The sequence below is a fragment of the Panthera uncia genome (genome assembly GCF_023721935.1).
Source record: "Panthera uncia isolate 11264 chromosome A1 unlocalized genomic scaffold, Puncia_PCG_1.0 HiC_scaffold_16, whole genome shotgun sequence".
NCBI lineage: Eukaryota > Metazoa > Chordata > Mammalia > Carnivora > Felidae > Panthera > Panthera uncia.
The window spans coordinates 70,594,459-70,619,949 of NW_026057576.1; the positions used below are offsets into that span (position 1 = coordinate 70,594,459).

At 40.3% G+C, this 25,491-nt stretch overlaps 1 protein-coding gene and 1 long non-coding RNA gene across 7 annotated transcripts in view; one reads left to right on the forward strand and one right to left on the reverse strand.

Annotated features, from left to right (window-relative positions):
- TPP2 (tripeptidyl peptidase 2) overlaps positions 1–25,491 on the forward strand; it is a 67,900-nt gene that overhangs the window by 34,087 nt on the left and 8,322 nt on the right. For 2 of the 6 annotated variants that reach the window (XM_049647180.1, XM_049647182.1), the window contains exons 11-27: positions 832–980; positions 2,723–2,838; positions 3,347–3,515; positions 4,199–4,356; positions 4,639–4,715; positions 6,672–6,778; positions 8,746–8,900; positions 10,011–10,127; positions 10,369–10,469; positions 11,087–11,183; positions 12,202–12,339; positions 13,696–13,940; positions 14,197–14,275; positions 16,442–16,480; positions 21,937–22,088; positions 23,185–23,281; positions 24,336–24,466. In XM_049647180.1, the coding sequence (XP_049503137.1) occupies positions 832–980; positions 2,723–2,838; positions 3,347–3,515; positions 4,199–4,356; positions 4,639–4,715; positions 6,672–6,778; positions 8,746–8,900; positions 10,011–10,127; positions 10,369–10,469; positions 11,087–11,183; positions 12,202–12,339; positions 13,696–13,940; positions 14,197–14,275; positions 16,442–16,480; positions 21,937–22,088; positions 23,185–23,281; positions 24,336–24,466 (2,127 nt within the window). Of the gene's footprint in view, positions 1–831; positions 981–2,722; positions 2,839–3,346; positions 3,516–4,198; positions 4,357–4,638; positions 4,716–6,671; positions 6,779–8,745; positions 8,901–10,010; positions 10,128–10,368; positions 10,470–11,086; positions 11,184–12,201; positions 12,340–13,695; positions 13,941–14,196; positions 14,276–16,421; positions 16,481–17,617; positions 17,712–21,936; positions 22,089–23,184; positions 23,282–24,335; positions 24,478–25,491 lie in introns of those variants that run through there. The other 4 variants (XM_049647181.1, XM_049647183.1, XM_049647184.1 and 1 more) reach the window with 3 other exon arrangements.
- LOC125933935 (uncharacterized) lies at positions 19,042–25,396 on the reverse strand. Its single transcript, XR_007461163.1, has 3 exons — positions 25,096–25,396; positions 24,249–24,331; positions 19,042–21,179 (listed from the first exon to the last, which is right to left on the reverse strand). It is a non-coding gene; the product is annotated as an uncharacterized LOC125933935 (long non-coding RNA).

The window sequence follows — 25,491 nt, forward strand, 5'->3', positions numbered from 1 at the left end:
CCAGGGTGACAGCCACGAGTCCCACGAGGTTAGTCTGAATTGAGATGTGCTGGAAGGGTGTGTGTCAGCTATTCAAGACTTAGTGCAAAAAAGAATGTAAATTAACTCATTTTTTTCTACCAATTGCATACTGAAATTATATTTTGGATACATTGGTTTAAATAAAATACATTATTAAAAGGAATTTCACCAGTTGTTAGCTTTTTAAAAAAATTTTTTTAATGTTTGTTTATTTTCGAGAGACAGATGTGAGTGGGGGAAGAGCAAAGAGAGAGGGAGACACAGAATCCAAAGCAGGCTCTGAGCTGTCAGCACAGAGCCCGACACAGGGTTCGAACTTCTGAACCGTGAGATCGTGACCTGAGCTGAAATCAGACGCTCAACCAACTGAGCCACCCAGGTGCCCCACATTAGCTTTTTTTAAGTGGGGCTTTTGGAAAGTTTTAAATGCCCCATGTGTCCCACATAATTCTTTTGGACAATGATGTATTAAATTTTAGACAAAGGCAAAGCTTCCACTTATTGCAGACAATAAAATACATTCATTAAGGAATCTGAGCAATGACATTTATTTTCCCTCTGTAAATATACCTGATATCTTTTACACATAACCCCAGATACACACGGACACACAGATTTTGTTCATTTATAGGGAAAATAATTGCTATACAATGGAGAAATAGCTGTGCTGGTTATTTTTTTTCCGATTGATTCTGATACTACAAATTATCCATGGTATTGTACTCTATTTGACCACTGGCATTTTTATGAATGCCCATGTTTATCGAGTCCTCAACCATCATAAGCAAACTTTAATGGCTTTTCATTTAGTGCCGATGGGGCCCTAGGAGTGAGTATCAGTGCACCAGGAGGAGCCATTGCTTCTGTCCCTAACTGGACATTGAGAGGAACTCAGCTAATGAATGGGACATCCATGTCTTCTCCTAATGCGTGTGGAGGCATCGCCTTGATACTTTCTGGTAAGGACATTGCTTAGTGCTCTGCTTGGTCTGACTTGGTACTGTTTCTAAATTCCAGTAAAGTGATGGTGAATCTTAAGTCTATAGCATAATATGAAGTCAGGTATTAGCCATAAAAAATAATTGAATAAATTTACCTTTTTGCAGACAGATGTTTGTGTTTTCTGAAGTTCTCGTGGTGAGAAATTGTGTAGAATTGGTAATGCTCTGGCCCAAAGTAAAGTTTAAGGTGGAGAAAAATTATGTGATTATAATTATTTAAATGTGCATTTGTTCATTCAACAAATATATTTATTGGCTGTTAATGACTATTGAGCATTATTATGGCTCAAAAGTACTTGCCCCTGTGGAGTTTATATTACAGCTGTGGGAGATAGACTATAAACAGAATTACCAGTAGTTTATCTTATGTGTTGAAAGGTAATGAATATTGCCATGGAAAGAAGTAAAGTGGGAAGGGTGATAGGAGTTCCTGGGGTGGTGGTCAGAGGCTCACAGGATTAATTGGGTGGCATTGGCATTGACTGGGACTCAGTTATGGTCACCGGGTTGTTGCAAAGATTCCACCTCAGGAGTGCTCCTCTCATGAAGTCCAAGGACACTCTGCCCTCATTTCTAGCCCCTTTCAACCACATCAGGTATTTAAGTTTGCTCCATACTTCCGGTCCTTGCACGTATTATTCTCTCTGCCCAGAACTCCTTTGTGCCATGTTTTGGCCTTGCAGACTCTTGTGCGTTCTGATAAGATTCAACTCACATCTTCCTTCGCCTGATAGAGCTTCACCTTCTTTTGGATTCTCACAAAATTGGCCACTTTTTTGATTTGCTCTGACAGCAGCATCTTTCCACGTTCTCATCTCCTGCAGTATGATAAGCGCACACATGTTTGATGAGCTCTGCGGTGGGCAGGGATGCTATATTACTTGGGGTGCCTGGGTGGCTTGGTTAAGCGTCCAACTCCGGCTCAGGTCATGATCTTGCAGTTTGTGAGTGCGAGTCCTGTGTCCGGCTCTGTGCTGACAGCCTGGAGCCTGGAGCCTGCTTCAGATTCTGTTATCTTTTCTGTTTCTGCCTCTCCGCTGCTCATGCTCTGTCTGTATCTCTCTCTCTCTCTCTTTCTCTCTCTCTCTGCAAAATAAATACACATTGGGGGGGGGGGGAAAGGAATGCTATATTACTCACCTTTTATCTCTAACAACAATCTTCAACACAAAGCTGACAAATTGGTGACCTCCGTGTCCTTCTCACAGAACAGTCCTTCCCAGCTGGCTACTCCTGGCATCACCTGGGAGGCTGTTAGTATCAGTGCCTGGGATCCAGTCTCAAAGATGCTGAAGTAATTGAGCTGTAGTGAGGCCTCAGCATCTTTTCTCGCTTGTTTGTTTTAAGCTCCCTTGGCGTTTGTAACACGCAGGGAGGCTGGTGAGTGTTGGTACTGCTGGCGAGCATTGGACCAGCAGTGTTTTAATGAAAGTGTCACCTGAATGCCTTTGGCATCTCCTCTGCAGAGAGGGCACTAATGCCACAGCATAATGGGCATCAAGTGATTTTTGTTGAATGACATCTGTGCGTGATGCCAGCAGCTTGAGTCAGACTGTTGTAGTTCAGGTTTTTAAAAAAGATTAAGAAATGGGCACGTTAAAGCCGGGAAATGTGTGTGTTATTGCTGCTGGTGAGGGAAAGAGATTTCAAGTAGCAGACTCTCTAATACTCCTTTTCTTGCTTTTGCTTTGTCATTTCAGGTCTGAAAGCTAATAATGTTAACTACACGGTTCATTCAGTCAGAAGGGCTCTAGAAAACACTGCCGTGAAGGCTGACAATATAGAAGTATTTGCCCAAGGACATGGTATTATTCAGGTAGTGTTGTGTGTGTGAAAAATGGATTGCTAATCAAGATGCAGTCTTAGCTACTACTGGATAATATTTGATGTAATAACAGTGATTGAGTTGATCTAATTCTACGTTACGTGATCGTAATAGTTTCCGAACTGGTAAGCAAACAGGGTATGAAGCAGATTTTGTAGCTAAGACAGATTTGTTGCAGTAAGAGAAATACAGTAGATGTAGGACACACAGGGTAGAAATTCAAAGTGAAGAGCTCGAGGGCAGAAGCTGTCACTATAACGGCGTATGGAGGAGTCCCTAACTTTGGTCACTTGGGAATAGTGATGTGAGTCCAGAGAGTGGAGTGGGGTTGTGGGGGTGGTTGAACTGGTGTTTTGTCTGAAAAGGTAGACTTGTCCTCTTAGGCAAATGTACAGACTAACTTTTCGCCTGTACTTTGCTACAACCGAAATCAAGTTGGTGATTTGTTAATATTTTCTTGACCCAACCATTGATATTTTACTTTTTTTTTTTTAATTAGGTTGATAAAGCCTATGACTACCTCATTCAGAATACGTCATTTGCTAATAAATTAGGTTTCACTGTTACTGTTGGAAATAATCGAGGCATCTACCTCCGAGATCCCGTTCAGGTGGCCGCACCTTCAGATCATGGCGTTGGCATTGAACCTGTATTTCCGGAAAATACCGGTAAGTAATAAAGGGACAGTAAGCTGAGGTGCTCACATTTGTGGTTTGAATGAATAGTATCGTACGAGAGAAAGGCCATTTGGGTTAACGTTCTAAAGAGAAAACATGAATTGCCAATATTATTATCTTAAATCTTACATAGTTTAGGGAGATGCGATCGCAGGTAGGGTCCTGATATCATGGCAATTCAGTGAGTCTGGTGACTGCGGAGGGAAACAGTAGCCTAGGCCTTCAGTGACCCAGGGTTTTATTAAATTGTGGATAATAAAGCATCAGGTTCCTTTTCTTTGCCACTTTGACTGCTTGGGTGTAAGACAGAGAGGTTCGGTCAGAGAGTGGGTGGCAGAAGCAGCCAGCAAGAACCACAGCTCTTGGAGGTAGGAACAGAATGGTCATCACTGTATCCTTGGCATCTTCCTTTGGGTCAGATGGCACATAGTCATGAAAACACCCTGTTGTGAGGCTGTGGCCACGCAGGTAAAACGTGAACAGATCACAGGTGCACTACAGCCTAGGAAGGTCCTGTGGCTGTTATTTAAGCTGTGTTTTAGAAGCCCATGTCCTAGTGCATTTTTACAATTGATTAAACTCATTTGTTAGGTTTTAAGAAAAGGTAGAACTTTTGAAAATGGAAGAAAAGGAAAAAAGTACTAATCTTTAATTTTTGGTCTTTTTAATGCTAGAAAACTCTGAAAAAATATCCCTTCAGCTTCATTTAGCTTTAACTTCAAATTCATCTTGGGTTCAGTGTCCCAGCCATTTGGAACTCATGAATCAGTGTAGACACATAAACATACGTGTGGATCCCAGGGGCTTAAGAGAAGGATTGCATTATACAGAGGTATTGGTGCATCTCCATTTTACTTTCTAAATACTCTTTAAAATGTGTAAAAGTACCTTATGTGGCAGTCTGTGTTCCCATTGGTCTGAATTAGTTAAGGGTGGGTATGCATGCATTTGTTATTTTGCCATTAATTATGTGACCCGACATCAGAAAAATGGTGTCCGCCCGTGCTTAAGGCTTTTAAATTTTAATATTAGATTACTTTACTCTGTGAATAGATTTTACCTTTTTTTCTCTTGTAAAGGTTTATGGATACTGAAACTTCCTCTTTTCTTCTAGGTGTGTGGCTATGACATAGCCTCCCCTAACGCAGGTCCTCTGTTCCGAGTTCCAATCACTGCAGTGGTCGCGGCCAAGTAAGTAACGAGTTACAGCAGCTACTGTTACATGGAACTTTTTCATGGCTATTTATGGAAATAGTGTGAACTTTTAAAGGATTGATAGACCAGAATCAGGTAACTGGGCTTTAGTTCTGCTTCTTGCTCGAAGTTCAGGGTGGCACATAGTCTTTGTATCGCTTGTTGACTATGAGAATACCTGGGGACGTCTCACGTGCCCTGCCCCAGCACTGTGCCCGGTCTGATCCGTCTGCGGTATTTGATGGTATTGTTTCGTCCCTTCACCTACTGTTTCCAGACTCTTCCCTTCCCATCTTGTCTTTCACCCCAGAACCGAGGAACTCTGATCTGATCATACTGCTTCCTGTTTAAGATACATTGGTGGCATTCCCAAGGATCATGCTCTTTAAAACAGCAAACAGTGATCCTTCAAAACCAGCATTTCCTATCACCCCATCCACCCAGCTGCACGTTTCCACTCACTGCTGCCGGCGCCCAGGTTTCCTCAGACTGGCATGTTCCTGGTCATCCCTAGTCGAAGGCAGTCCCTTCTGGCTGCCTCATGGCACTTTTTACTTGCCTGCGGTACAGACTTTAGCCATTATGGTCAATGTTAGTTTACCCCGTTGGACTGTGAGCCCGCTGAAGACACAGGGACTGTATCCTACAAGTTCCTGTGTGGAACCCATTACATAGTATATTCGGAACAAAACAGATTGTTTAGTAGATGAAGTATGAGATTGAGATGGGAATTCTGGAAACAATGGGAAGTTCTCAGTTAATGGTTTCTACTGAGTTAGTTACACTGGTAAATATTAAATATGCCCTAGGTCTCAGCCTGTAAGAAACCTAGGATGAGATTCTGGAGATAAAAAGTGACATACACATGGAGAAATTACAGAACACTTAAATTCTCAGATTTTCCCTGGAAGTCCAGTAGGAAGTTAGACAAAATAATATAGAAGATTCAGGAATTTGCTGAGATATCATCTCCTTCAGGAAGCTTTTCCACGAACCAAGTACCTTTTCTTTCTTTACTGCTAACACTTCCTATCTACCCCAAGCATATTATGTTAAGTGTTTTTGGTGGTTTTTCTGTCTCCTCCAGACCGACTAGGGCAAAGGAAAATATTTTATTCAGAGTCGTATTTGAAGCTTCTAACAACAGGACCCCATAGGTATAGTAGGCACTCATTAAATGTTTGTCACACTGACTGCAATTTATCCTTAGCATACTCTTTAGGTTTCCATAGTGGGTAATTACATATTTGACTTTTTGTGTCATTGATTTCTTACAAAAATGCTGTGAAAGTACTTTTCTTCTTTACTGTGCCATTATAGCATGGCGTATTTTGAAGCTATATAAAGAGGTTTAATACCAGTCTCAGAGCTATAACACAGTATCGGTGACGGGGCACCTGAGTGGCTTAGTCAGTTAAGCGTCCGACTCTTGATTTCCACTCAGGTCATGATCTCATGGTTTGTGAGATCTAACCCTTTATCAGGCTCTGCACTGACAGCCCAGAACCTGCTTGGGATTCTTTTTCCCTCTCTCTGCCCCTCCCTCACTCACACACTCTTTCAAAAATAAATAAACTTAAAAAAAGACCGTATCAGTGACACAAAACATTACGTTTGATTTTAATATTTAGAACTCATGATAGTTTAGATTCTAGTAATTGGGAAATCCTGTGAATGAAGGATCCATGTATGTGTGTCTTCCAGACAGATTGTAGCAGACAAGTAAATAGGAGAAAAATCACTGTCCTGGGCTATCCAGAGCTTATCACTACTAACATGTTGCAAAAATGAGAATACTGTGCGAACTGTTTTGTAACCAGCTTTTAAATCCCTGTGTTTATTTCCAATGAGCTGTGTTTATTTCTAATGTTAAAATCTAGAGTACCGGTGGGCTTATAATATAAAGACATTTTTGTGACAGTGTCACATTTAGCTGTTTATTTTTATTTTCAGAGTAAACGAATCATCACATTATGATCTAGCCTTGACAGATATACATTTTAAACCTGGTCAAATTCGAAGGCATTTTATTGAGGTTCCTGAGGGTGCAACATGGGCTGGTAAGTAACATTTGAGTCCGTCCTGACCACTTACCTTTATGTACGTTCTATCCTCGCTGGGATTGGACCACAGAAAGTTTGTGTATCTCTAGTATGGGCCTTTCTCCTGACAGTACTACCTCTGACACTCTAGATTTGCTGTTAGATTTAAAACATTAATAAGATCTTGTACTATTTTGCATTGATTCATACATCAAATCATCTAGGCTATTTTAAGATGTTTTAATATTCAAATTTTTAGCTTAGTTTAACATTTTTTATTCTTTTAAGAGACAGAGAGGGACAGAGCACGAGCAGGGGAGGGGCAGAGAGAGAGAGAGAGACACAATCGGAAGGAGTCTCCAGGTTCTGAGCTGTCAGCACAGAGCCCAGCGCGGGGCTTGAACCCACGAACTGTGGGATCATGACCTGAGCCGAAGTCAGACGCTCAACTGACTGAGCCACCCAGGTGCCCCTTTTTAACTTAGTTTAGAATAATACTTTGTCAATTAATGATTAGAGTCAGAGCTGTATTGTTGAGAACTCTGGGCTACCGCCCATATAGGGCCCATGGAATTGTCTAATACTGAACTCTGATAAAATGTACGCTAATAATACTAAAGGAAAATCTATGGTTGATTAGTATTGAATCTGATATCTTTTTAACGGTTAATGCCAGTAATTATAATGCTCTAATTATGATTTGTTCAGGTTGCTATTGAAAACAGGGTTATTTTTATAGGAATTTATTGGATGATCCAGAATGGAAGTAGCTCAGAGCATATAGCAGTCTTAGATCAGCAGTGTGCTGGGGGAGGGCAAGGAAACGGGAAGATGGCGGTCAAGGGTACAGACTTTCACTTACAAGATGAATAAGTTCAAGGAATCTAATGTCTAGCACAGTAACTGTGGTGAACTGTTCTTTATTATGTATTTGAAATTTGCTAAAAGTCAGGTTTGAAATATTTTCACAACCACAAAACAAATTGGTAAGTGTGTGAAGTGATGGATGTGTTAACTAGCCTTATTGTGATAGCCATTTTACAATACATGTGTGTATATCAAATCCCCACAGTGTACACCCTAAACTTACACACAATGTCATTTGTCAATAACAAATACACTGCATCTCAGTAAAATGGGGTGGGAGGTGGTGGGGGGGGGGCAAAAAAACAACAAAACCCAGAAATGTGCAACAGATGATTCCTATTTCAAGTAATTAGAAATACTATCCTAACACTAGGTTTTGTATTCTTAGCAATTGATTAGGTTCACAGAGCTCTGTGCCCACTTGACCTTGGGAACCAGAGGCTAAACCTTGCTCTAAGTTCCCTGTATTAGAGTGGGTGTTCATTAGATAAGATGCTGATTCTGCCTCACAGGGATTGTGGCTTTGCCGCCAGCTCGGCCTCAGAATAAAGCTAAGCACATGCAGTTCTGACAGTCATACTTTCTAGAAGCAGACGGGAGGGAGAGACTAGGAAAAGTTGTCAGTGAAGTTGAAGAAATAGATACTAATGGCATGGTATCTAATAGATACTAATTTAATAGATACTAATAGATCCTATTTAATAGATACTAATAGGCATGGTAACAAGTAGAGGTTTCCAAAATTAAAATCCTTTATCAGGAATTGATTGGTCCTCAGCTAAAGCAAGTTTCCTCATAGCAACAGAGGGGAGCAGGGTTTTGTGTAATCGTGTCCATCTGTGGACAGCTTGCTGTTCCGCGGTGTTTGGAGTTTGCGGCGTGGCAGCGGCTCATTTTAATGCTGTTCTGTTTCTTTTCCGTAGTCGAGTCTTCTACCCTTTTATCTTTATTCATTCTGTTGATTCTTTGTTTTTGAGAAAATCCGCGCATTTCCTTTGAGCATATTATTTTATTGGCAATATGTCGCTTTCTAAAAAGTTGGCATTATTAAAATACTTGTATGTCTTTTTTTAAATCCGATCAGTTTAAAGCTTTGCTTCCCCCCCATCTGACTCTAGAGGTGACTGTGTGTTCGTGCTCTTCTGAGGTGTCGGCCAAGTTTGTTCTCCACGCAGTGCAGCTGGTGAAGCAGAGGGCGTATCGAAGTCATGAATTCTATAAGTTCTGTTCCCTTCCGGAAAAAGGGACACTGACTGAAGCTTTTCCTGTCTTAGTAAGTTTCAATTAATAGTTTGAAATCCTAAAATGATGTCTTTTTTTATTTTTGGTATGGGCCAAACCTAAGTATTTGAATTTGGTTTTATAGTTTGTATAGAGCATATTGGGACTGCATATTTTATTGATGCTGAATAAGTAAAGTAGGAAGGTGGGTAGTCTTGGTGGGTTAGTGGAGACCAAGCAGGAGGTAAATATTGTTTGAACTCTTCGATAACTTAGTGAAGAAAAGTGCTGGTCTGCTAGGTTCTGATGCCTTGCGACATGGACCCCGAAGTGGATTGTTTTCCTCGTCACACAGATTATTTCCTCATTTACGTTTTTCTTCATGTTTTCTACTTGTTGCATTATTAATGCCCCATAGTTAAGAATCCATGAGGCTGTTTTGCTGTAGAGGTGAAGCTGTTGCCGCTTCCCACCCGCAGGGCTGCCACGTGGCAGGGCCCCTCCTGCGTGGTGTCGTTTGTCCTCTGCAGGAGCCGGCGTTCTTTCTCAGATCTGCTTCCATAGTGTTTTCAGTTGTATCATCTTTCCCGGATCGTATGTTTTTGATTACTTTTTCTTGTATGTGTTAGTGTCCTGTGACCCATCTTTAAACTTTCTGACGCACCGAGTACTAGAAAACCTAATTTAAAACTCAGTGCTTCAAATAGTTTTTGCTTTTAATTTTTCTAAGAGAAAGATGTAAATGACCGTAGTTTCATTTTGCTTTGATTGCCAGGCAGCTCTGAACCTGCAACTCAACTGTGGGTATTGAATAGGCCTTGCAAAGCTGAAATACCCCTCTTATCATTGTTCTTATAACTTTTCCTTTGGCCCTAAGTTTTTATTCCAGTTTGTTTTCATCATTGTTTTATTTCATGTACTCTGAAAAGCTGCCTCAGATCTTTTATGACAAGCACTGTAGGATTCTGAGTAAATAACTGTGTATTTAAATGCCTGTACTCTATCTCTACAACCATAATTTTCTAACTCCACACATAGCTGTACAAATAGGAAAAGTTTGAAAGCCAGAATTGCTTTAAAACACCTACTAGTTATATTGTGTACTTTGAAGGAAAGTGAGAGAAGGGAATTACACATCTCTGATTTTCATCTTTCTTCACAGGGTGGGAAAGCAATTGAGTTTTGCATTGCTCGTTGGTGGGCAAGTCTTAGTGATGTCAATATCGATTACACCATTTCCTTCCATGGAATAGTGTGTACTGCTCCTCAGTTAAACATTGTAAGTTCCATGTTTCCATTATTTTTAACGTCACTTATTTGCATTAGGGAAAAATAATCTCACTGGTTGGATTTAAATGTTAACGCGCAGATTACCTATGGTTCTGGAAATAACGGTAGTCTTTATTCATAGGTGTTTACAAACTTTGCGTTAGACATGTCTATTTTAGGTCCAAATGTTTAAAAATATGGTTTATTATCAACAAAGTTTGAGAATCTAACTTGATAAATATCCTTTGTAGCATGCATCGGAAGGAATCAATCGTTTTGATGTCCAGTCCTCCTTGAAGTATGAAGATCTGGCTCCCTGCATAACCTTGAAGAGCTGGGTCCAGACACTGCGGTATCTTTAAATGTTTTAGGGCTACAGATGTTGAGCATCGGTGTGGTGGGGAGTGGGGACATCTCTTACACTCTTTGAAAGGAGTCATCTTCTTAAATCATCTGAGTGCTGGAAATACAAATGCACTTTCTGACTTTCCAGCCTAGGAATCCTGGCAGCCCTCAAGGAGGCAGCCCCAGCAGTAGCTTCCAGCCTTAAATAACATGGAAGTAAAGCTCTGGGTGTGGCCCCTACAGGACCCAGCCTGTGATGTGTGCGTTGCCATCTGCAGTTTGGACAGGAGGGTGCGAGTCAAAACCTGTCTCCACTTCGACAGTGTTAGCAGTTGCCCCAATATTGGGATCTGGTTACATGTTGACTATGTGTTGACATTTGAAAATGTTTTTGTAACCTCACAAGATTTAAACTATGTATTGCTGTGGTTCAGTCAGTAGAGAATTCTCTACGTGAATACCATATTAAAATACTATAAAATATACTGAAAATATAATAAAATACACAGAGTTTAGGAATGTTCATTGTCACTTATTGTGACACGCCATAGATTTTGTTGATTATAGTTTCATTGGTCTCAGTAAATGAACTCTTAAATCAGTTACACATTTGTCTAATTACAGACCACTGAGTGCAAAAACAAAACCTTTAGGATCAAGAGATGTTTTGCCAAATAATCGTCAGCTTTATGAGATGATCCTGACCTATAACTTTCATCAAGTAAGTGTTTATATAATGAAGTATAACCTTAAAATGAACTTCTGGGTTTTGTTCATGAATCATAAAGTAAAAAATGGAAGGACAAGGGATTGAGTGTGTGTGTGTGTGCGTGTGTGTATGAAAGAGTCAAGTAATTAACTGTGGTTAATTTGGAATTATTCTTTGGAAAGTAATGATTTGTAACGATCTAAGTCCCATTTGGGTCTGAAGTCATAAACTCTAATTTAGTGGTAATTTTGCCTTTGAACCTTAGTGTTTGTAATGATAACTGTTCAGTGGTTAGACGTCTCATCAATGCCAGATGCCTTCTGATTATGGCAGATGGCCTGACTGCTTTCTCTGAAGCATACATTAAAACCATGAGAAGTCGGAATAACTCTTGGGTTGAATGACTAGTAAAAGGTAGTTGAAACTAGTGTAAATGTGGGATCTGAGAATTTATGTAGGACCAGTAAGATTTCAGCAGAATGCTTATTGGAACATAATATGAATTTGGTTTTAGTGTTTAGGAGATGATTGATTTCGGTGAATTGTCAAATTTCAGTTGTATCAAGTAATTAGAGGTCCTGAAGGATACATATTGTATTCATTAATGCATACAAATGGCTGGGTTTGTATTTTTAAAAGCTCGTAAAGGAGAAATATTTTTTATTACTGCCAAAATATTGGATGTTCTGCATTTTAAAAATCGGTTACCAAAAGGAAATGTTTTTAATACTTTTTTTTTTATTGTCTATTTATTTTTGAGAGAGCACAGAAGAGGGGCAGAGAGAGAGGGAGACACAGAATCCGAAGCAGGCTCCAGGCTCCGAGCTGTCAGCACAGAGCCCAACGCAGGGCTCGAGCTCAGAGACTGAAATCATGACCTGAGCCGAAGTCGGACGCTTAACCGACTGAGCCACCCGGGCGCCCTGTTTTTAATACTTTTAATGTAAAAATCTCATCAATAACAGTTTTGCAGATCTACATCAGAAATCATGTAAATCATGTCAAGTAATCATTCGTATTTTTTTTGTAGCCCAAAAGTGGGGAAGTAACTCCAAGCTGCCCACTACTTTGTGAACTATTGTATGAATCAGAATTTGACAGCCAACTGTGGATTATATTTGACCAGAACAAAAGACAAATGGGTTCGGGAGATGCCTATCCACATCAGGTATGAAATCAGTAGTGATTTTTAGAATTAACAGAGGCTGTTTCCTGAGATAATGAATCTCTGATTTCTTGTTTCTGGTAATTTTTGTTTTTCTGTTTTGTTTTTTTTTTTTAATCATATAGTTTTGTATTTACTTCTTTGACATACCAGTCGAAGCTCAGTTAGTTGTCTTGTATAAAATAGACTGTGACAACCTCTCAGCCATGTAAAGTCAGCTGATTCAAGTTTTGGGGTAGAGGAGGGCATGGGTGATGCCTGCAGACGCTGGCCAGCGTAGCTTTTTATTTTAAGTATTTCTCCTTCCTTCCCACTGTTTCCACCCATCTGAAGGCTGAAAGCGGATCATCTTTCAGTGTTTATATAATGAAGTATATAATATGAATATTATATTCATGAAGTATATAATATGAACATCTTGAAATGATCCCAGGTCTGAACTTGGTGAAAAGCACTACAGCAGTGTCTTCAGTTTACTAGAACTTTGACATTCATTTCTTCCTGACATGGCTGTTTACTCAGCACTTACTGTATGCCAAGCACTGTGCTTGGTACGATTGTCTCAAGGGGAAAATATCTTTTATTCAAACAGTTTGTAGAAATTTCATCCGATTAAAATATCATTACCAAGAAATGAGGTATTTCCTGTAACATCTATAATCTTATGCCAGATAATGAAAATAATTTGTGCAGGTTTTTTTCAGTTCACTAGTCAGGAAATGATTTCCTTTTTCTCAAAGCAATCCCAGCCCCCCCGCCTCCTCAGTGCAGACTGGGTTACACGGTGCCATTACTTTATTGTTTACAATCTCCTCGAGAGAAAGTGCTGATGCAGGATATGGCGTTCCACGCTCCTGAACAGGCTGACTGGGTGAAACGTACTCCTCAATCTCTGCTGGCTCCCTGTTCTCCCTGTTTGGGATAAAGAGGCGCAGCGTTCTGGCTGTAAGATAAAGACGACCCGCTGTATACGCACACACGTGCACATTATTGGTCTTCGATATCATACGGCACCTCAGTTTTGCTAGGTTTGGTGGCATTTTATCCATGTTCTAAAGACTCACAAACTAGAAAATCATGGCTCTCATCAGCCTTGAGCAGACACTGGTGTAGCTGAGAGAATGGGCATAGCCTGTTGTCGTGGCAAAGTGAGGGCTTGGGAGGCATTCCCGCCCGCAGCTCCCTTACCCTTTAGTCTGCACGTGGCCGTGGACAGTTCACATGGTGCTCTCAGCCCTGGTGTGCAGGCAGGTGTGTGCATGCTCTGTGTGTGCTGATTGTTCCTGCTTATTCTCTTACTCTGAGTTCCATTTACTTGGCTAACCCGTACTTTTCCCAATGTTCTTTGTCTTTTTTTAGTATTCTTTGAAACTGGAAAAAGGAGATTATACAATTCGACTACAGATCCGTCATGAGCAGATCAGTGATTTGGAACGTCTTAAAGATCTTCCATTTATTGTTTCTCATAGGTTGTCTAATACCTTGAGCTTAGATATTCATGAAAATCATAGCCTTGCACTTCTAGGAAAGAAGAAATCAAGTAATTTGACATTACCACCCAAATATAATCAACCATTCTTTGTTACTTCCTTACCCGATGACAAGTAAGTGGCAGCGTTGCTTACAGTTAATGTCTGTCCTAAATACTGTACTGCTTTTATGTGAGTTCATTACATTGGGCTAAATTTACGGTATATTGTCGCATACTGTTTTGGACTAAGGTGATTTCTCCCTTTGATTTTTGAAATCTGAGCTACGGGAATTATTTCAGATTACAGTTGTTTTGATGGTTTACTCCGATTATCTTTGTGAGACTTTTTCTTTAGTTCCTTTTTTTTCTCTTTTAAACTTTTGTATTAGAATACCTAAAGGGGCAGGACCTGGATGCTACCTTGCAGGATCCTTAACGTTATCAAAGACTGAACTTGGAAAGAAAGCTGTAAGTATCCATTTTTTTTAATACTGAAATTACCTATTCCAAAATTTCCATTTCTTTGAAAGATGGGAATTAATCCCACACTTTAGAACGGGTAAAAGAGAAGATCTCCTTGGGGAGGGCGGGGGGGGGGGGAATTGGTAGTTTTTTTCCCAAATTACTGGAAAAGTCAATTAATACTTGATTATATTTTAAAATACTTCGTATTCTTTTTCCTAAGCCTAAGTACTCGGGTTCAGAACTGACCCTACGTTGCATGGCTAATACACTTGAATTTCCTGTGACTCATGTAGGTTAAACTTGGCTTAAGTGAATGGGACGTTTAAAATTAGAACATTTTATATGATCTTAACCGACATAATATTGTGGATCTAGAAATAAGTCAGATCTTCTAGGGTTACTTTGAGAAAACAATGATTATTTCTAATGAACAGTATTTTTTTTTTCAGTAGTACATACCTTTCTTTCTTGGAATTTTGCGTAATTGTCTAAATAATTACAAGATACTTCTTTTGGCATTGCCTTTATAGTTTCAAAATTATGTTATTAAAGACATGCTTCTGGTTGTTACATTTTAGAGATAAATGTTACAATTTGATAGGTACCTGTTTTAACTTTTCCATCTGTTTTCATTACAAATTTATTATCTATATGGGTCTGTCACCTTCTGTCATCATGTTAGCTCAGTGCCAGTGAAAGTTGTCATTCTTACAGTTTTGCTTTTCTCCCTAGCATTAGTTCTTTTATAGTAGCCTACCACCTGACACTGGAGTCTATAAATGCCGTTACCAAAATGAATAGATCTCATGCATCTTAACAAGTGTACTTAAACTTCTTGCCACTGTTGAACCAAAGGTCACTTATCACTGTCACAGAAGCATAATTCAGGAATTTTGTGCTTTGAAAAACTCGTTTGCCCTGATATTTCTTGAGTCTCATTTCAGTGGATACTGCAGTTGACCCATGAACAACACAGGTTTGAACTGCACGGGTCAAATTCTCTGTGGGTGTTTTGTTTTGTTTTGTTTTGTTACTAAATACAGTGCAATCCTGTAGACGTATTTTCTCTTCCTTATGATTTTCCCAGTAACATTTTCTTTTCTCTAGCTTACATTAATGTAAGAATATACACAAAATGATATGTTACTTGTTTCTGTTATCATTAAAGCTTCCGGTCAACAGGAGGCTGTTCGTAGTTAAGTTCTGGGGGGAGTCAGAAGTTATACAAGGGTTTTTGACTGGTGGGGGGGTTGGTGCCCCCAGCCCCCTGTCGTTCAAGGGTCAACTGTACTTTTTTATGTATACACTTGAGTGTCATTTGAAGAGAATCAGTAGTCACTGACATTGGAATTCATAGATGCAGATTTAAGAAGTCCTAGCTCAGTCTTTTCTTGTGGGCCTCGCTTCCTGGACAGCAGGGCTGCTTCCACTGTGGGGCTCCCCAGATGGGGAGACTGGGATGCTCACCCACATAACTCTTCTCAGACATCTGCTTCCTTGGAAAATCATTGTTACTAAAAATGCACTTTTAGCAGTTCAGAGAGATATAGTACTTCCTGGCTACATCCTTTCAGAGGCAGTTGTGAAATTAAATGATAAATGTGTGGGATTAACTGTATTTACTACTTACGAGGTAATTACTTGAGGGGTCGATGGTTCTGAAAGAGAGCAAAAACCTAAAGGTGCAGAGTTCATATACTCGTAGCACATTGTTTATACTCTTACCTCCCTAGTCGCGTTGCTCGCCGGTGTGGTAGTTGGGAAGGTGACTGCTGTTACACTTCTGCCTTTCATGGTCACCTTGAATGAGGATGCCTGGGCGTGTGTGATTGTGATGTCCTTGAAATCAGACTCTGGACCGTCCACTAAATTTAATGTTTTTCAAGAGTGTTTTGATAACTAATGGATTTTGCTGTCCTCAATTTTTTGAATACAGAGTTGAAAAACATTTGCCCTTAGGAGTAACGTATTGGAGTGCGTTTTTATTAAAATGAGAGTGGCAGTGTTGCTTTCTTGAAAAGCCTGCCTTTGTGATCGTAGACCTGACCCTTCTAAGCACTGTGACACATGCAGGTGAGACGTAAACCGGAAGACAATTAGACCGAGGTGGTGTCTCCATCCTGTGTAGACTGTGCATGTTTTCTTACAGAATGTCGTTCTAACTCCCAGGGGCAGTCTGCAGCAAAACGACAAGGAAAATTTAAAAAGGTACTGATTGTCAGTTCTTAAAAAAGATGTCTTAAAGCCTTATTTGCGTATTAATTAAACTTTTTTTCTGTCACTACTGTAATCTTTTTTAAAAAAAATCTGTCCCTTAGTTTCCTTTCTTTAAGTTCTGCGGCATAGTGCTTTTAGCTTATCAGTGTTGACATACTACTTTCCTGAAGTTTTCTTTCCTGCCATCAGTTTCTGGAAGACCCCTGTTTTATATGTGTGTAGAAAAAAAATTAGTGCTATTCATTTCTTAACTACAGATATGATACCAAATGGTCATATTTGAAATTTGCATATCTAAAATCCTACAGAGAAATGAATGTAATTGTTTTTTGTAGTTATATAAGCCAAAACAATTATTTTTAAAGTCTAAAAACATTCTTAAATTAGATTTGATCATTAAAATATTAAGGTATTTGAAAAAAAAAGTGTATTCCCTGCTCTGGTGTCATCTTAGTTCTGGAAGAACAGACACAGAGCAGTGGGCAGGAGGAATGGAAATACGGACCATCGACCCAAAATTAAAACTTATGCTAAGAGCATGAGCAGGTTTAAGACCATAACTCGTGTGTGACTGATCGACTTCCCTGCAACTTATTAGACAATGTCTGATTGACTGCTGGAGCCAAATTGAACTCAAAAAAGGCAGAATTCAACTTGGGGTGTACTTAGAGAAAAGGATGTAGGTATTCAGTGAGCTCTCTGATGAAGACCTACTGGCCTCAGTCAGCATTTTCATGATTTCTCATGTTCAGGCAGGAAGCATTGCACGGAGAACTTGTATTTTAAGATATAAACAAAAGATAACACTGTTTCTTAATTCATAGTGATGTGAAACGAAATCACCATTTTAGAACAGGTAAAATTCTTTCATTTAAAAAGACTTATGAAATGTATATGTTATTATGCAATGGTAAACACTTTGTCCAAACAAAACGCCCCACTGGGAGTCGTCTTTCCGGATAGAGGACTATCTACTTCACTGTAGACCAGTATTGCTAGCTGAGATCTTGACCCATCTGTGGGCCATGTACATTCATTTAATGACGTAGCCAGCTTCAAAATGAAAACAGAATAAAGTAAGAAGTGCCGTTCATCAGTCTCCTAAAATGAATTTCTTTTTATCTATAGATTGTTTATCTTTGGGTCGTCCTGAAAATGGCTTGAGAGCCACTACTTCAAAAAATGAGAAAAAGGTCTTCTAGAAGCCCATTAAAAATAGAAGGTGCTTATCACAGAGGCATAGCTGAGATTTTTTTCTATTGTATATTTTGGTTGCTCTTCTGGGAGTTTTGGTGGATTTTGTTTGGATTCGGTTGTGTAAGGAAACCATTAAATGAGTAAGAAGGTTATTATTACTTGGTTAGGAAAGCTTTATATAAAGGACGTGGCAGCTAGAGTTGCCTCTTCCCATTTCTCCCTGTCTTCAGGGCAAATACGTGTGAAGCTCTTATTTTAAAAATAATCATTATTACAGTTTTATAGTCCCATTACCAAAAAGATGTATATGTTAATTTATTGCCTGAACAAAATACCAGCTAGCTTTTGGTGCATAGCCCTCAGTGTATAGTTCCTCTGTATTTCAGTGACTTTTGATTTGAAAATCTAGGTTACCTTTTTTAAGTTCATTGTCGTATGAAAGAATATGGTTACTTTCAACAGATGATAAATAGCATTCAAATATGATACTAATTTTAAAATAGCTAGTTTGTGTGAAGGCATTAAAGTTTTGAGTTTAGCCATTAATAATTTAAGAAGAAAATTATAATTTTTGAACCAAAATTTAAATGGCAGTTATGTTGCCCAGAGAATAATTATCGGTTTTGCAGGTCGATTGGACTTTCTAAAGGAAATGGTTCATTTCAGACACTGTCAAAGTACTTGGTGAATAGCTGAAATGGATGTTTTTTTAAAAAAAATTGTTAAGTATCAACTATAGAGAACTTCAGCATTTCTGCTCTGAAGATTCATCTTGCGTACCTTTTTAAAGCATAATCAAGATTTCTCAAGATTTAATGGCACAAAATGATTTCTATTAAACTGACCCTGTACTAAGTCCTTGAGAAGTGAGTTAAAAAAATATTGACAAAAAGAACAAGTGAACATGATAAAACAAAAAATAACTCAATTTTTCTGTTGATTAGGAATTAAAACTGCCATGTTCATAATTTTTAGTAATAAAAAATTACTGTCCCAAAATATTTTATAGGATTTTATTAACACTTAAAATAGCTAATTTGACATATTTAATATTTAATAATTAAAATGCTGATCACAAAAGCTTGATTTCCCCCCACTTCAAGGTCATTCCTCATAAATTCTCCGTCTCGTGCTTTTACTGATAGTTTATGGTTGCCATGGTACCCCATTTCTTCCTATTTATAGATCTTTGTTAGAGTTTGTTGTTAATCGTACATTAAGTTAATGGATTGCTCATTTTAAATTCAATTCTGTTTTCTCTCTTCTGTACTAAAATGTAATAGCAAATGCCTTACCTTTGAGCTTCAGAGGAGGAATTGCCTCACAGCAGAGACTCCTTCCCATCCTGACAGTTGCCCCTGTCCCTAATCAGGCAAGGAGGAGGGGATCTAAGGGAGGCTCACATTAGAGTAGAGTCAACACGGCCAACAAGGTTGCCTCCTGCAGGCAAGTGTCCACATTCTAGTGCAGTGGGTTCCAAAGAGAATAGGACTGTTAGTCAGAGGGTCAGCATTCGAGGCTGTCTCTGCCCCTTAACTCTTCAGTGGATTGTCTGTGCTGCACGGATGACACTGAGTGAGTGATCCTTTCCCAGAAGAACCTGACGGTTAATTAGCAACTCAGATTTTGCAGATGCTTGAACTCGGCTTTGCCCGGGCAGTGCCCACTTAGGAAGGCGACCTCAGGAGGAGGGGGGAAGGATGGGTAGCAGGGTCCTGAGGAGCTGGCCCAAGCAGAACCCCTGCTTCTTTTCCCCCGTCTCACTCTGCACACACGACCTTGGCTTGCCAGTGCTGGCTCCCGGCCTCCAAGCGGGGCCCTGAGATGGCTGCAGGTGGATGTGTGTGGTTCCGTCCTCCCAGTGGTCCTAGCGGGCTTCAGACGGGTCCTGTCGAAGTGTGGCTCCCGTTTGACGTCGGAATGCTGTCAGAACTGCAGCAGTAGTTGCTTATAAAATTTAATTGTGAGAATTGCTAACGTGGGGATATCCGTGTTGTATTTACACCTGAAAATCCTATTTGGGGGAACGTGGGGGCTTGCAATACTATTTTCTTTGACTTAACCCGTGTAAAGTTTTTTTCTGAGATTCCTGTGATTAGGGGAGTAAAAGTCTTCTTGATAACATAATTTTTTCAGTTTTAGAAACTTTGTTAATTAAAACAAAAGGTTTGAATTTAGCAGCGTTTTTAATATAAACCTGAAGATAGAGTTGGAGAAGTTGACCTAATAAATAATGACTTAATTAAGGGCACCTGGTTATTGTGCCAGAAACAGATTAGCCAGCGTAATATGGGGTTTGATTTCCCAGATAATGCATTAGTTTCCACCAATAAAGACTTCTGTGCTTTCATAGAATAGAGGGAAATAGATGTAATTAGAATTCCATTTCTCTGCTCTCTTGTAAGCGAAGCTTCTCAAACCATCTGTGCCTGTTTACTTCCCACTCTGTCTGCATCTCTCCCAGGCAGCCCTTATCCCCCGCTGTCCATGGAAACAGCTACTCTCTTGTCATCTCTTGCCGTGGTAGCAGCCACTGCTGCCGTTTGGTTCTTTGGGATTCTGTGGCAGGCCCTGCCCCAGCTACAGGCCCTGGTTGACCACTCCTCTCTGCCACTTGTCCTCACAGCCCCTCTGGGGCCCGTCTCCCTCACTCCCAAGCATCTTTGAAACCGTAGAATGATTTGGATCAAGGCCTGGGCTTCCTCTTCCCCTCCCTCAGCCCTGCTCAGTCTTCTTTGTCCCCAACTTGCAACCCCATCAACACCACTGTCAATTCTGCATCATGGATTTCTAATCCGTCCGCTTCTTCCTCTTCTACAGCCTCTTCTTCACATCAGGGCGGTGCTGGGAATTCTAGCTTTGCTCCCTAACTTGTCTCCCTCCTTCTTGACTTCGGCCATCTATCATCCATTCTCCAAATAGTATGAAGAGCTATTAAAAACAAACCAACATTTTTCACATGTGTAGGATCCAAAGTCATTAAATAAAGAGCAGAAAGAAGTCTTTAATCATGCCACTGCCTTGCCTACAACTGTCCTGTAGGCTTCCTCTTGCATTTAGAATAAAATCTGTATTTTTGTGCCATATTCCATCAGCCCCACTTACTGTGGTTGCTGCCCATTTGCTCTTGCCGTGTCCACAAGCTCGGGTTTTTATACGTCCTCCTCTTCTGTCTTCAGACTCTTCTCCCTCTCCTCGTTTGGGTCGGTTAGGTTCATTGAGGCTCTTCCATTTAGGTCATGTGGGTTCACTTAGACAGGGTAGTCCCTGTTCCAGCACCACTGTGTCTGTGCTGTTCCCCCACCGTACTGAGCAGCTGCTCTCTGTCCCTGCATTCTGTTTCATTTTCTTCCTATCGTGTGGGATTAGCCGAAACTATTCATTACTTGTATGTGTCTGTCTTGCCCCACTGGGATGTGTTCCCCAAGGGCAAGGAAGGGCCTTGTCTGCTTTGTTCTTCACCTTGTAGAGCCTCACAGGGCCTCAATAAGTCCTGCCGATTGAATGAAAAAAGAAAATTTTTCTTTAAATTTTCTTAGAAAAGAGGGTCTTTTTTAAAATTCTAAGTTATTTCCTCCCTTCTCAGGTATAAGATGTGAAAGGTCAGTAGACTTTCATAATTAGTACTTTTTGTAATTAGTCTCTTAGGTAAAACTAAGAATACAAAAACACTCAAATGGAGGAAAGTTTGTTCTTGCCTCCTTTATTTTTTTTAAAGATTTTTAAGTAATCTGTGCACCCAGCATGGGGCTCGAACTCACAACCCCAAGATCAAGAGTTGCATGCTCCACAGACTGAACCAGCCAAGTGTCCTTTACCTCCTTTATTTTAGAGGAGATTTAGAAGCAACAGTACTTTAAAGTTTGAGAGAAAATTCCTTTGGTCACAGATTGGATTTTGTTTTTGAGTTTTTTTGAGGGAGAGAGAGAGAGCAAGTGGGGAAAGGGCGGGGGGGTGGGGGAGAGAATCCCAAGCAGGCTCCACACTGAGCACAGAGCCCAACGTGGGGTGCAGTCCCACAAACCGTGAGATCATGACCTAAGCCGAAACCAAGAGTCGTGATGCTTAACCAACTGAGCCACCCAGGAGCCCCACAGATTGGAAATGTTTATGTATTGTGGCCCTTAGGATCTGGAATATAATGTAGTACAAGTCAGTGCAGCCTGTGTTACGTGATATTCAGGTATTGAAGATGATTGTAATTATGTAGAATGAAGCATGTTAATCTGAGACTCTTTCCACATTCATAGGATGTGATCCCTGTTCATTACTACCTAATATCTCCGCCAACAAAGACTAAGAATGGCGGCAAAGATAAAGAAAAAGAGTCAGAAAAAGAGAAAGACTTGAAAGAAGAGTTTACTGAAGCATTACGAGATCTTAAAATTCAGTGGATGACAAAGTAAGTTTTTAATGGATTTTGATCCTCTGTTTACTTATTTTTCCGGTTACGACAGTGTCACGTACAGGTTCATAGGCCATATTCAGGAATGTTAACAGTGGGTGGAAGGGTTAGACATGCTTTTATTTTAATCACTTAATTTTGATTTGCTCTCAGAAGAGAATTTTATTAGGATGTGTGAAGAAAATAAAAATCGCTTTTTTGCCTACTCTCCGGGGGTGGTCGTTGTCCTATCATTATTTTCTCCGTATTTACACATGTAGCAGTATGAATGATGTTGTGTTCCAGTGACTGTTTGATGATGAGCATTTCTTGGGTCATTTGATAGTCCTTTAAAATACCATTTTTAATGACCACATAGGAGGTGGTCCTGTTGATGAAATGTAACCTACTTAAATACTCTATTTGGCATATACTTTGGCAGCTTTTCTCCATAATGCTGTGCCGGACATTTTTATACATACAGTGTTTTAAAATAATCCATTAAGGGCATCTGGGTGTCTCAGTCAGTTAAGCGTCCAACTTCAGCTCAGGTCATGATCTCATAGTTCATGGGATTGAGCCCCAGGTTGGGCTGTGCGCTGACAGCATGGAGCCGGCTTAGGATTACTCTCTCACCGTCTCTCTCTCCCTCTCTGCCCTTCCCCGAAATCAAGAGTCAGACACTTAACCCACTGAGCCACCCAGGTGACCCTGGATCATTCTTAAAGATCATAGGTCATAGGTGCAGAGCCCTATTCCCCAAGGTGTCTCCTCTGTCGGCGCAATTGTGATGTGGAGCTCCAACTCACAACTGCAAGATCATGACCTGAGCCAGAATCAAGAATCGGACGCTTAATTAACTGAGCCACCCAGGCACCCCTCTTATTGAACTCTTAATTGAAATAATTTTCAATTTGATTTGCTTCTCTGGGGTTTTTTATATTTGTTTTTTATTTATACTCCCGGCAAATAATGATAATCCTTGTCAGTGATTACATTTCAGATTGATGCCTTTCTTATGTTATGGATTGGGACTTCAAATAATGTTAAATAATAGGGAAGACAAATTGTTTTCTTTTTAAAAGAAATGTTTCTCTCTTTCTTCTATACATAGGCTGGATTCTAGTGACATTTATAATGAATTGAAAGAAACATATCCTAATTATCTTCCTCTGTACGTTGCAAGACTTCATCAGTTGGATGCTGAAAAGGTTGGACGTGTTCAATCTTAATAGGAGTATTTTATTTTATTTTATTTTATTTGTAACATGAGATACAGTTCGTATGTTTAGTGAAAATGCAGTTTTGTATTTGTTTTGTGCTCCTGCCAAATGAAAACATGTTTCCTCAAATTGAATGTTGTATTGACTATTTTCATGAAGGTAATTACAGAACGTACTCATTCCTGTGAGGTCAGCCTAAGACTCCCGCTCACAGTTTTCATCAGTGGGAGGAGGAATAGGTAAAGAAATCCTAAGGATCACTTTTCTGACATTCACCTCAGGAGCAGTGGTCCTGGCCTGCTGCAGATCTAAACACCGTCAGCAAAAGAATTCCTGCTTTTCATGAACTTTGCTCATTTTTAAAATTGGCCATAGTTCCAAGCTATCTTAACATGGACCAGCTCTCGCTGGTAATGATGGCCGGTAGGAAGGTGCTCGTGGCCAATCAGAAATTGTAGAGGGTGCAGAGTGAACTTGAAGGTGTTGAAGGGAGACCTCTGAGACTAGCAAAAGAGGAGAAGACTGCTGAGAGCACCTGGAGCACCATGGCAACCGTATAGTTAGACTGTTGGGTGCATTCTCGTTTATTCTCACCTTCATGGTTTTAGCAATAAGTTAGGAAGAATTTGTTCATCAGCCGTTTGTTTTTTGGGGGGTCTTTTTGGGTTTGTTTTGTTTTGTTTTACTTCTCTTTCCGTGTGGTGTGCGGCTGGAGTAACAAAGCAGGTCATGTTTCTAAGAGGCCCAGAAAAGGAGTTGCCTGGGTAGAAAGCTGTTTACATTTCTGTGACCACCTTTTACCTCCCTTATTTGCACCGTTTAACATCAGTGGGGAATGTGAATGAGGTCTTTTCTAGAGATGCTGACACTGCAGCCCCCACACTATGAGGCAGCACACCCCCCCCCCCCCACCATTGCCAGCAGAGGGCTCGGCCCCTGACTCTGGAGCCGCCACCCTTGCATTTGAGACGGAAGCGAAGGGACTTGGATGGACTCGCTGACACCATTTCTTTTCTGATTTCTTCTTTTTCTTCCTCCCTAGGAACGAATGAAAAGACTTAATGAAATTGTTGAGGCTGCAAATGCTGTCATTTCTCACATAGACCAGACGGCCCTCGCAGTTTATATTGCGATGAAGACTGACCCCAGGCCCGATGCAGCTACTATAAAAAAGTACCTAACCAGTAAATAATCTTTCTTGCATCTCATTTCTTAGTTACTTTTTAAAATTATGGACAATATTCTTTTCTGAGAATTGTTGTGTCCCTAGAATTATCAGTATTTGAATATCCACCCGTAGACAGTTTGTAAGAATTCTTTCCAGTTGTTGCAGATTTAAGCAAAAGAAAAGGACTTTGCCTTCTCTACCTTTTGGTGCTGCTGGTCTGGAGAGATTTGAGTAGCTGTGACCTAGTGGTCCTCCCATTTGGGAATCAGTGTGAATGTGACATGTGCAGAGGCAAACACCTAACACCCTGAAAAATCAGTTTCTAAACTGCTTATTGACCAATAGCGTGAAAAGCCCAGGTTTATGTAATGCCTGGTAACCCAAATAGAAATAAAGTTAGAAACCATCATAGCCACTTGAGTTAGGAACCGGCTTTAGAGTATTCTGTGCGGTAAAGGGAAAGGGAGGTTTAGCTTTAATAAAACCCAGTGCGAGGCACCGCTCTGTGGTGGGTGAGCATGTGGCCCCCATGTGTTGTGTGAGGGTCCCTCAGCCTCACCTCTGCCTTCCCTGAACTCTCTTGTACCACTTTCCTCTCTGTCACTTTGGTTCATGTTCACCCAAGGGTCATTACCTGCAAGGGGAGAAACACTGCCTCCTCTTACAGCTGTTGTAACGAATGAACCAGAAGTGTTGAGTCCGCCCAGGAAGTGCTGCGATTCTTCTTCAGGATTCCGTCTGCTAGGCAGAATCCTTCTTTCTACATGAAGTTCCTGATTCTGAACTGCCGGAACTCTTGGCATTACGCTACGTTCTAAATTGCTAGAACTGTTGGCAGTACCAATGCTGTAGCTCTTACAAATGTTACAGTTTTTAAGCAGAATAAGATTTATTCAGGTTAGGTTGTTGGCGTTGTGCGCACCCTTTCCCACCTTCTAAGGGAACAGTCTCAAAGGGTGCTGTTGTGTCCATTTCTGAAGTGCCAGGTATGTACAGGGAAATCTTTGGGGTATGTTAAATACGTGACCTC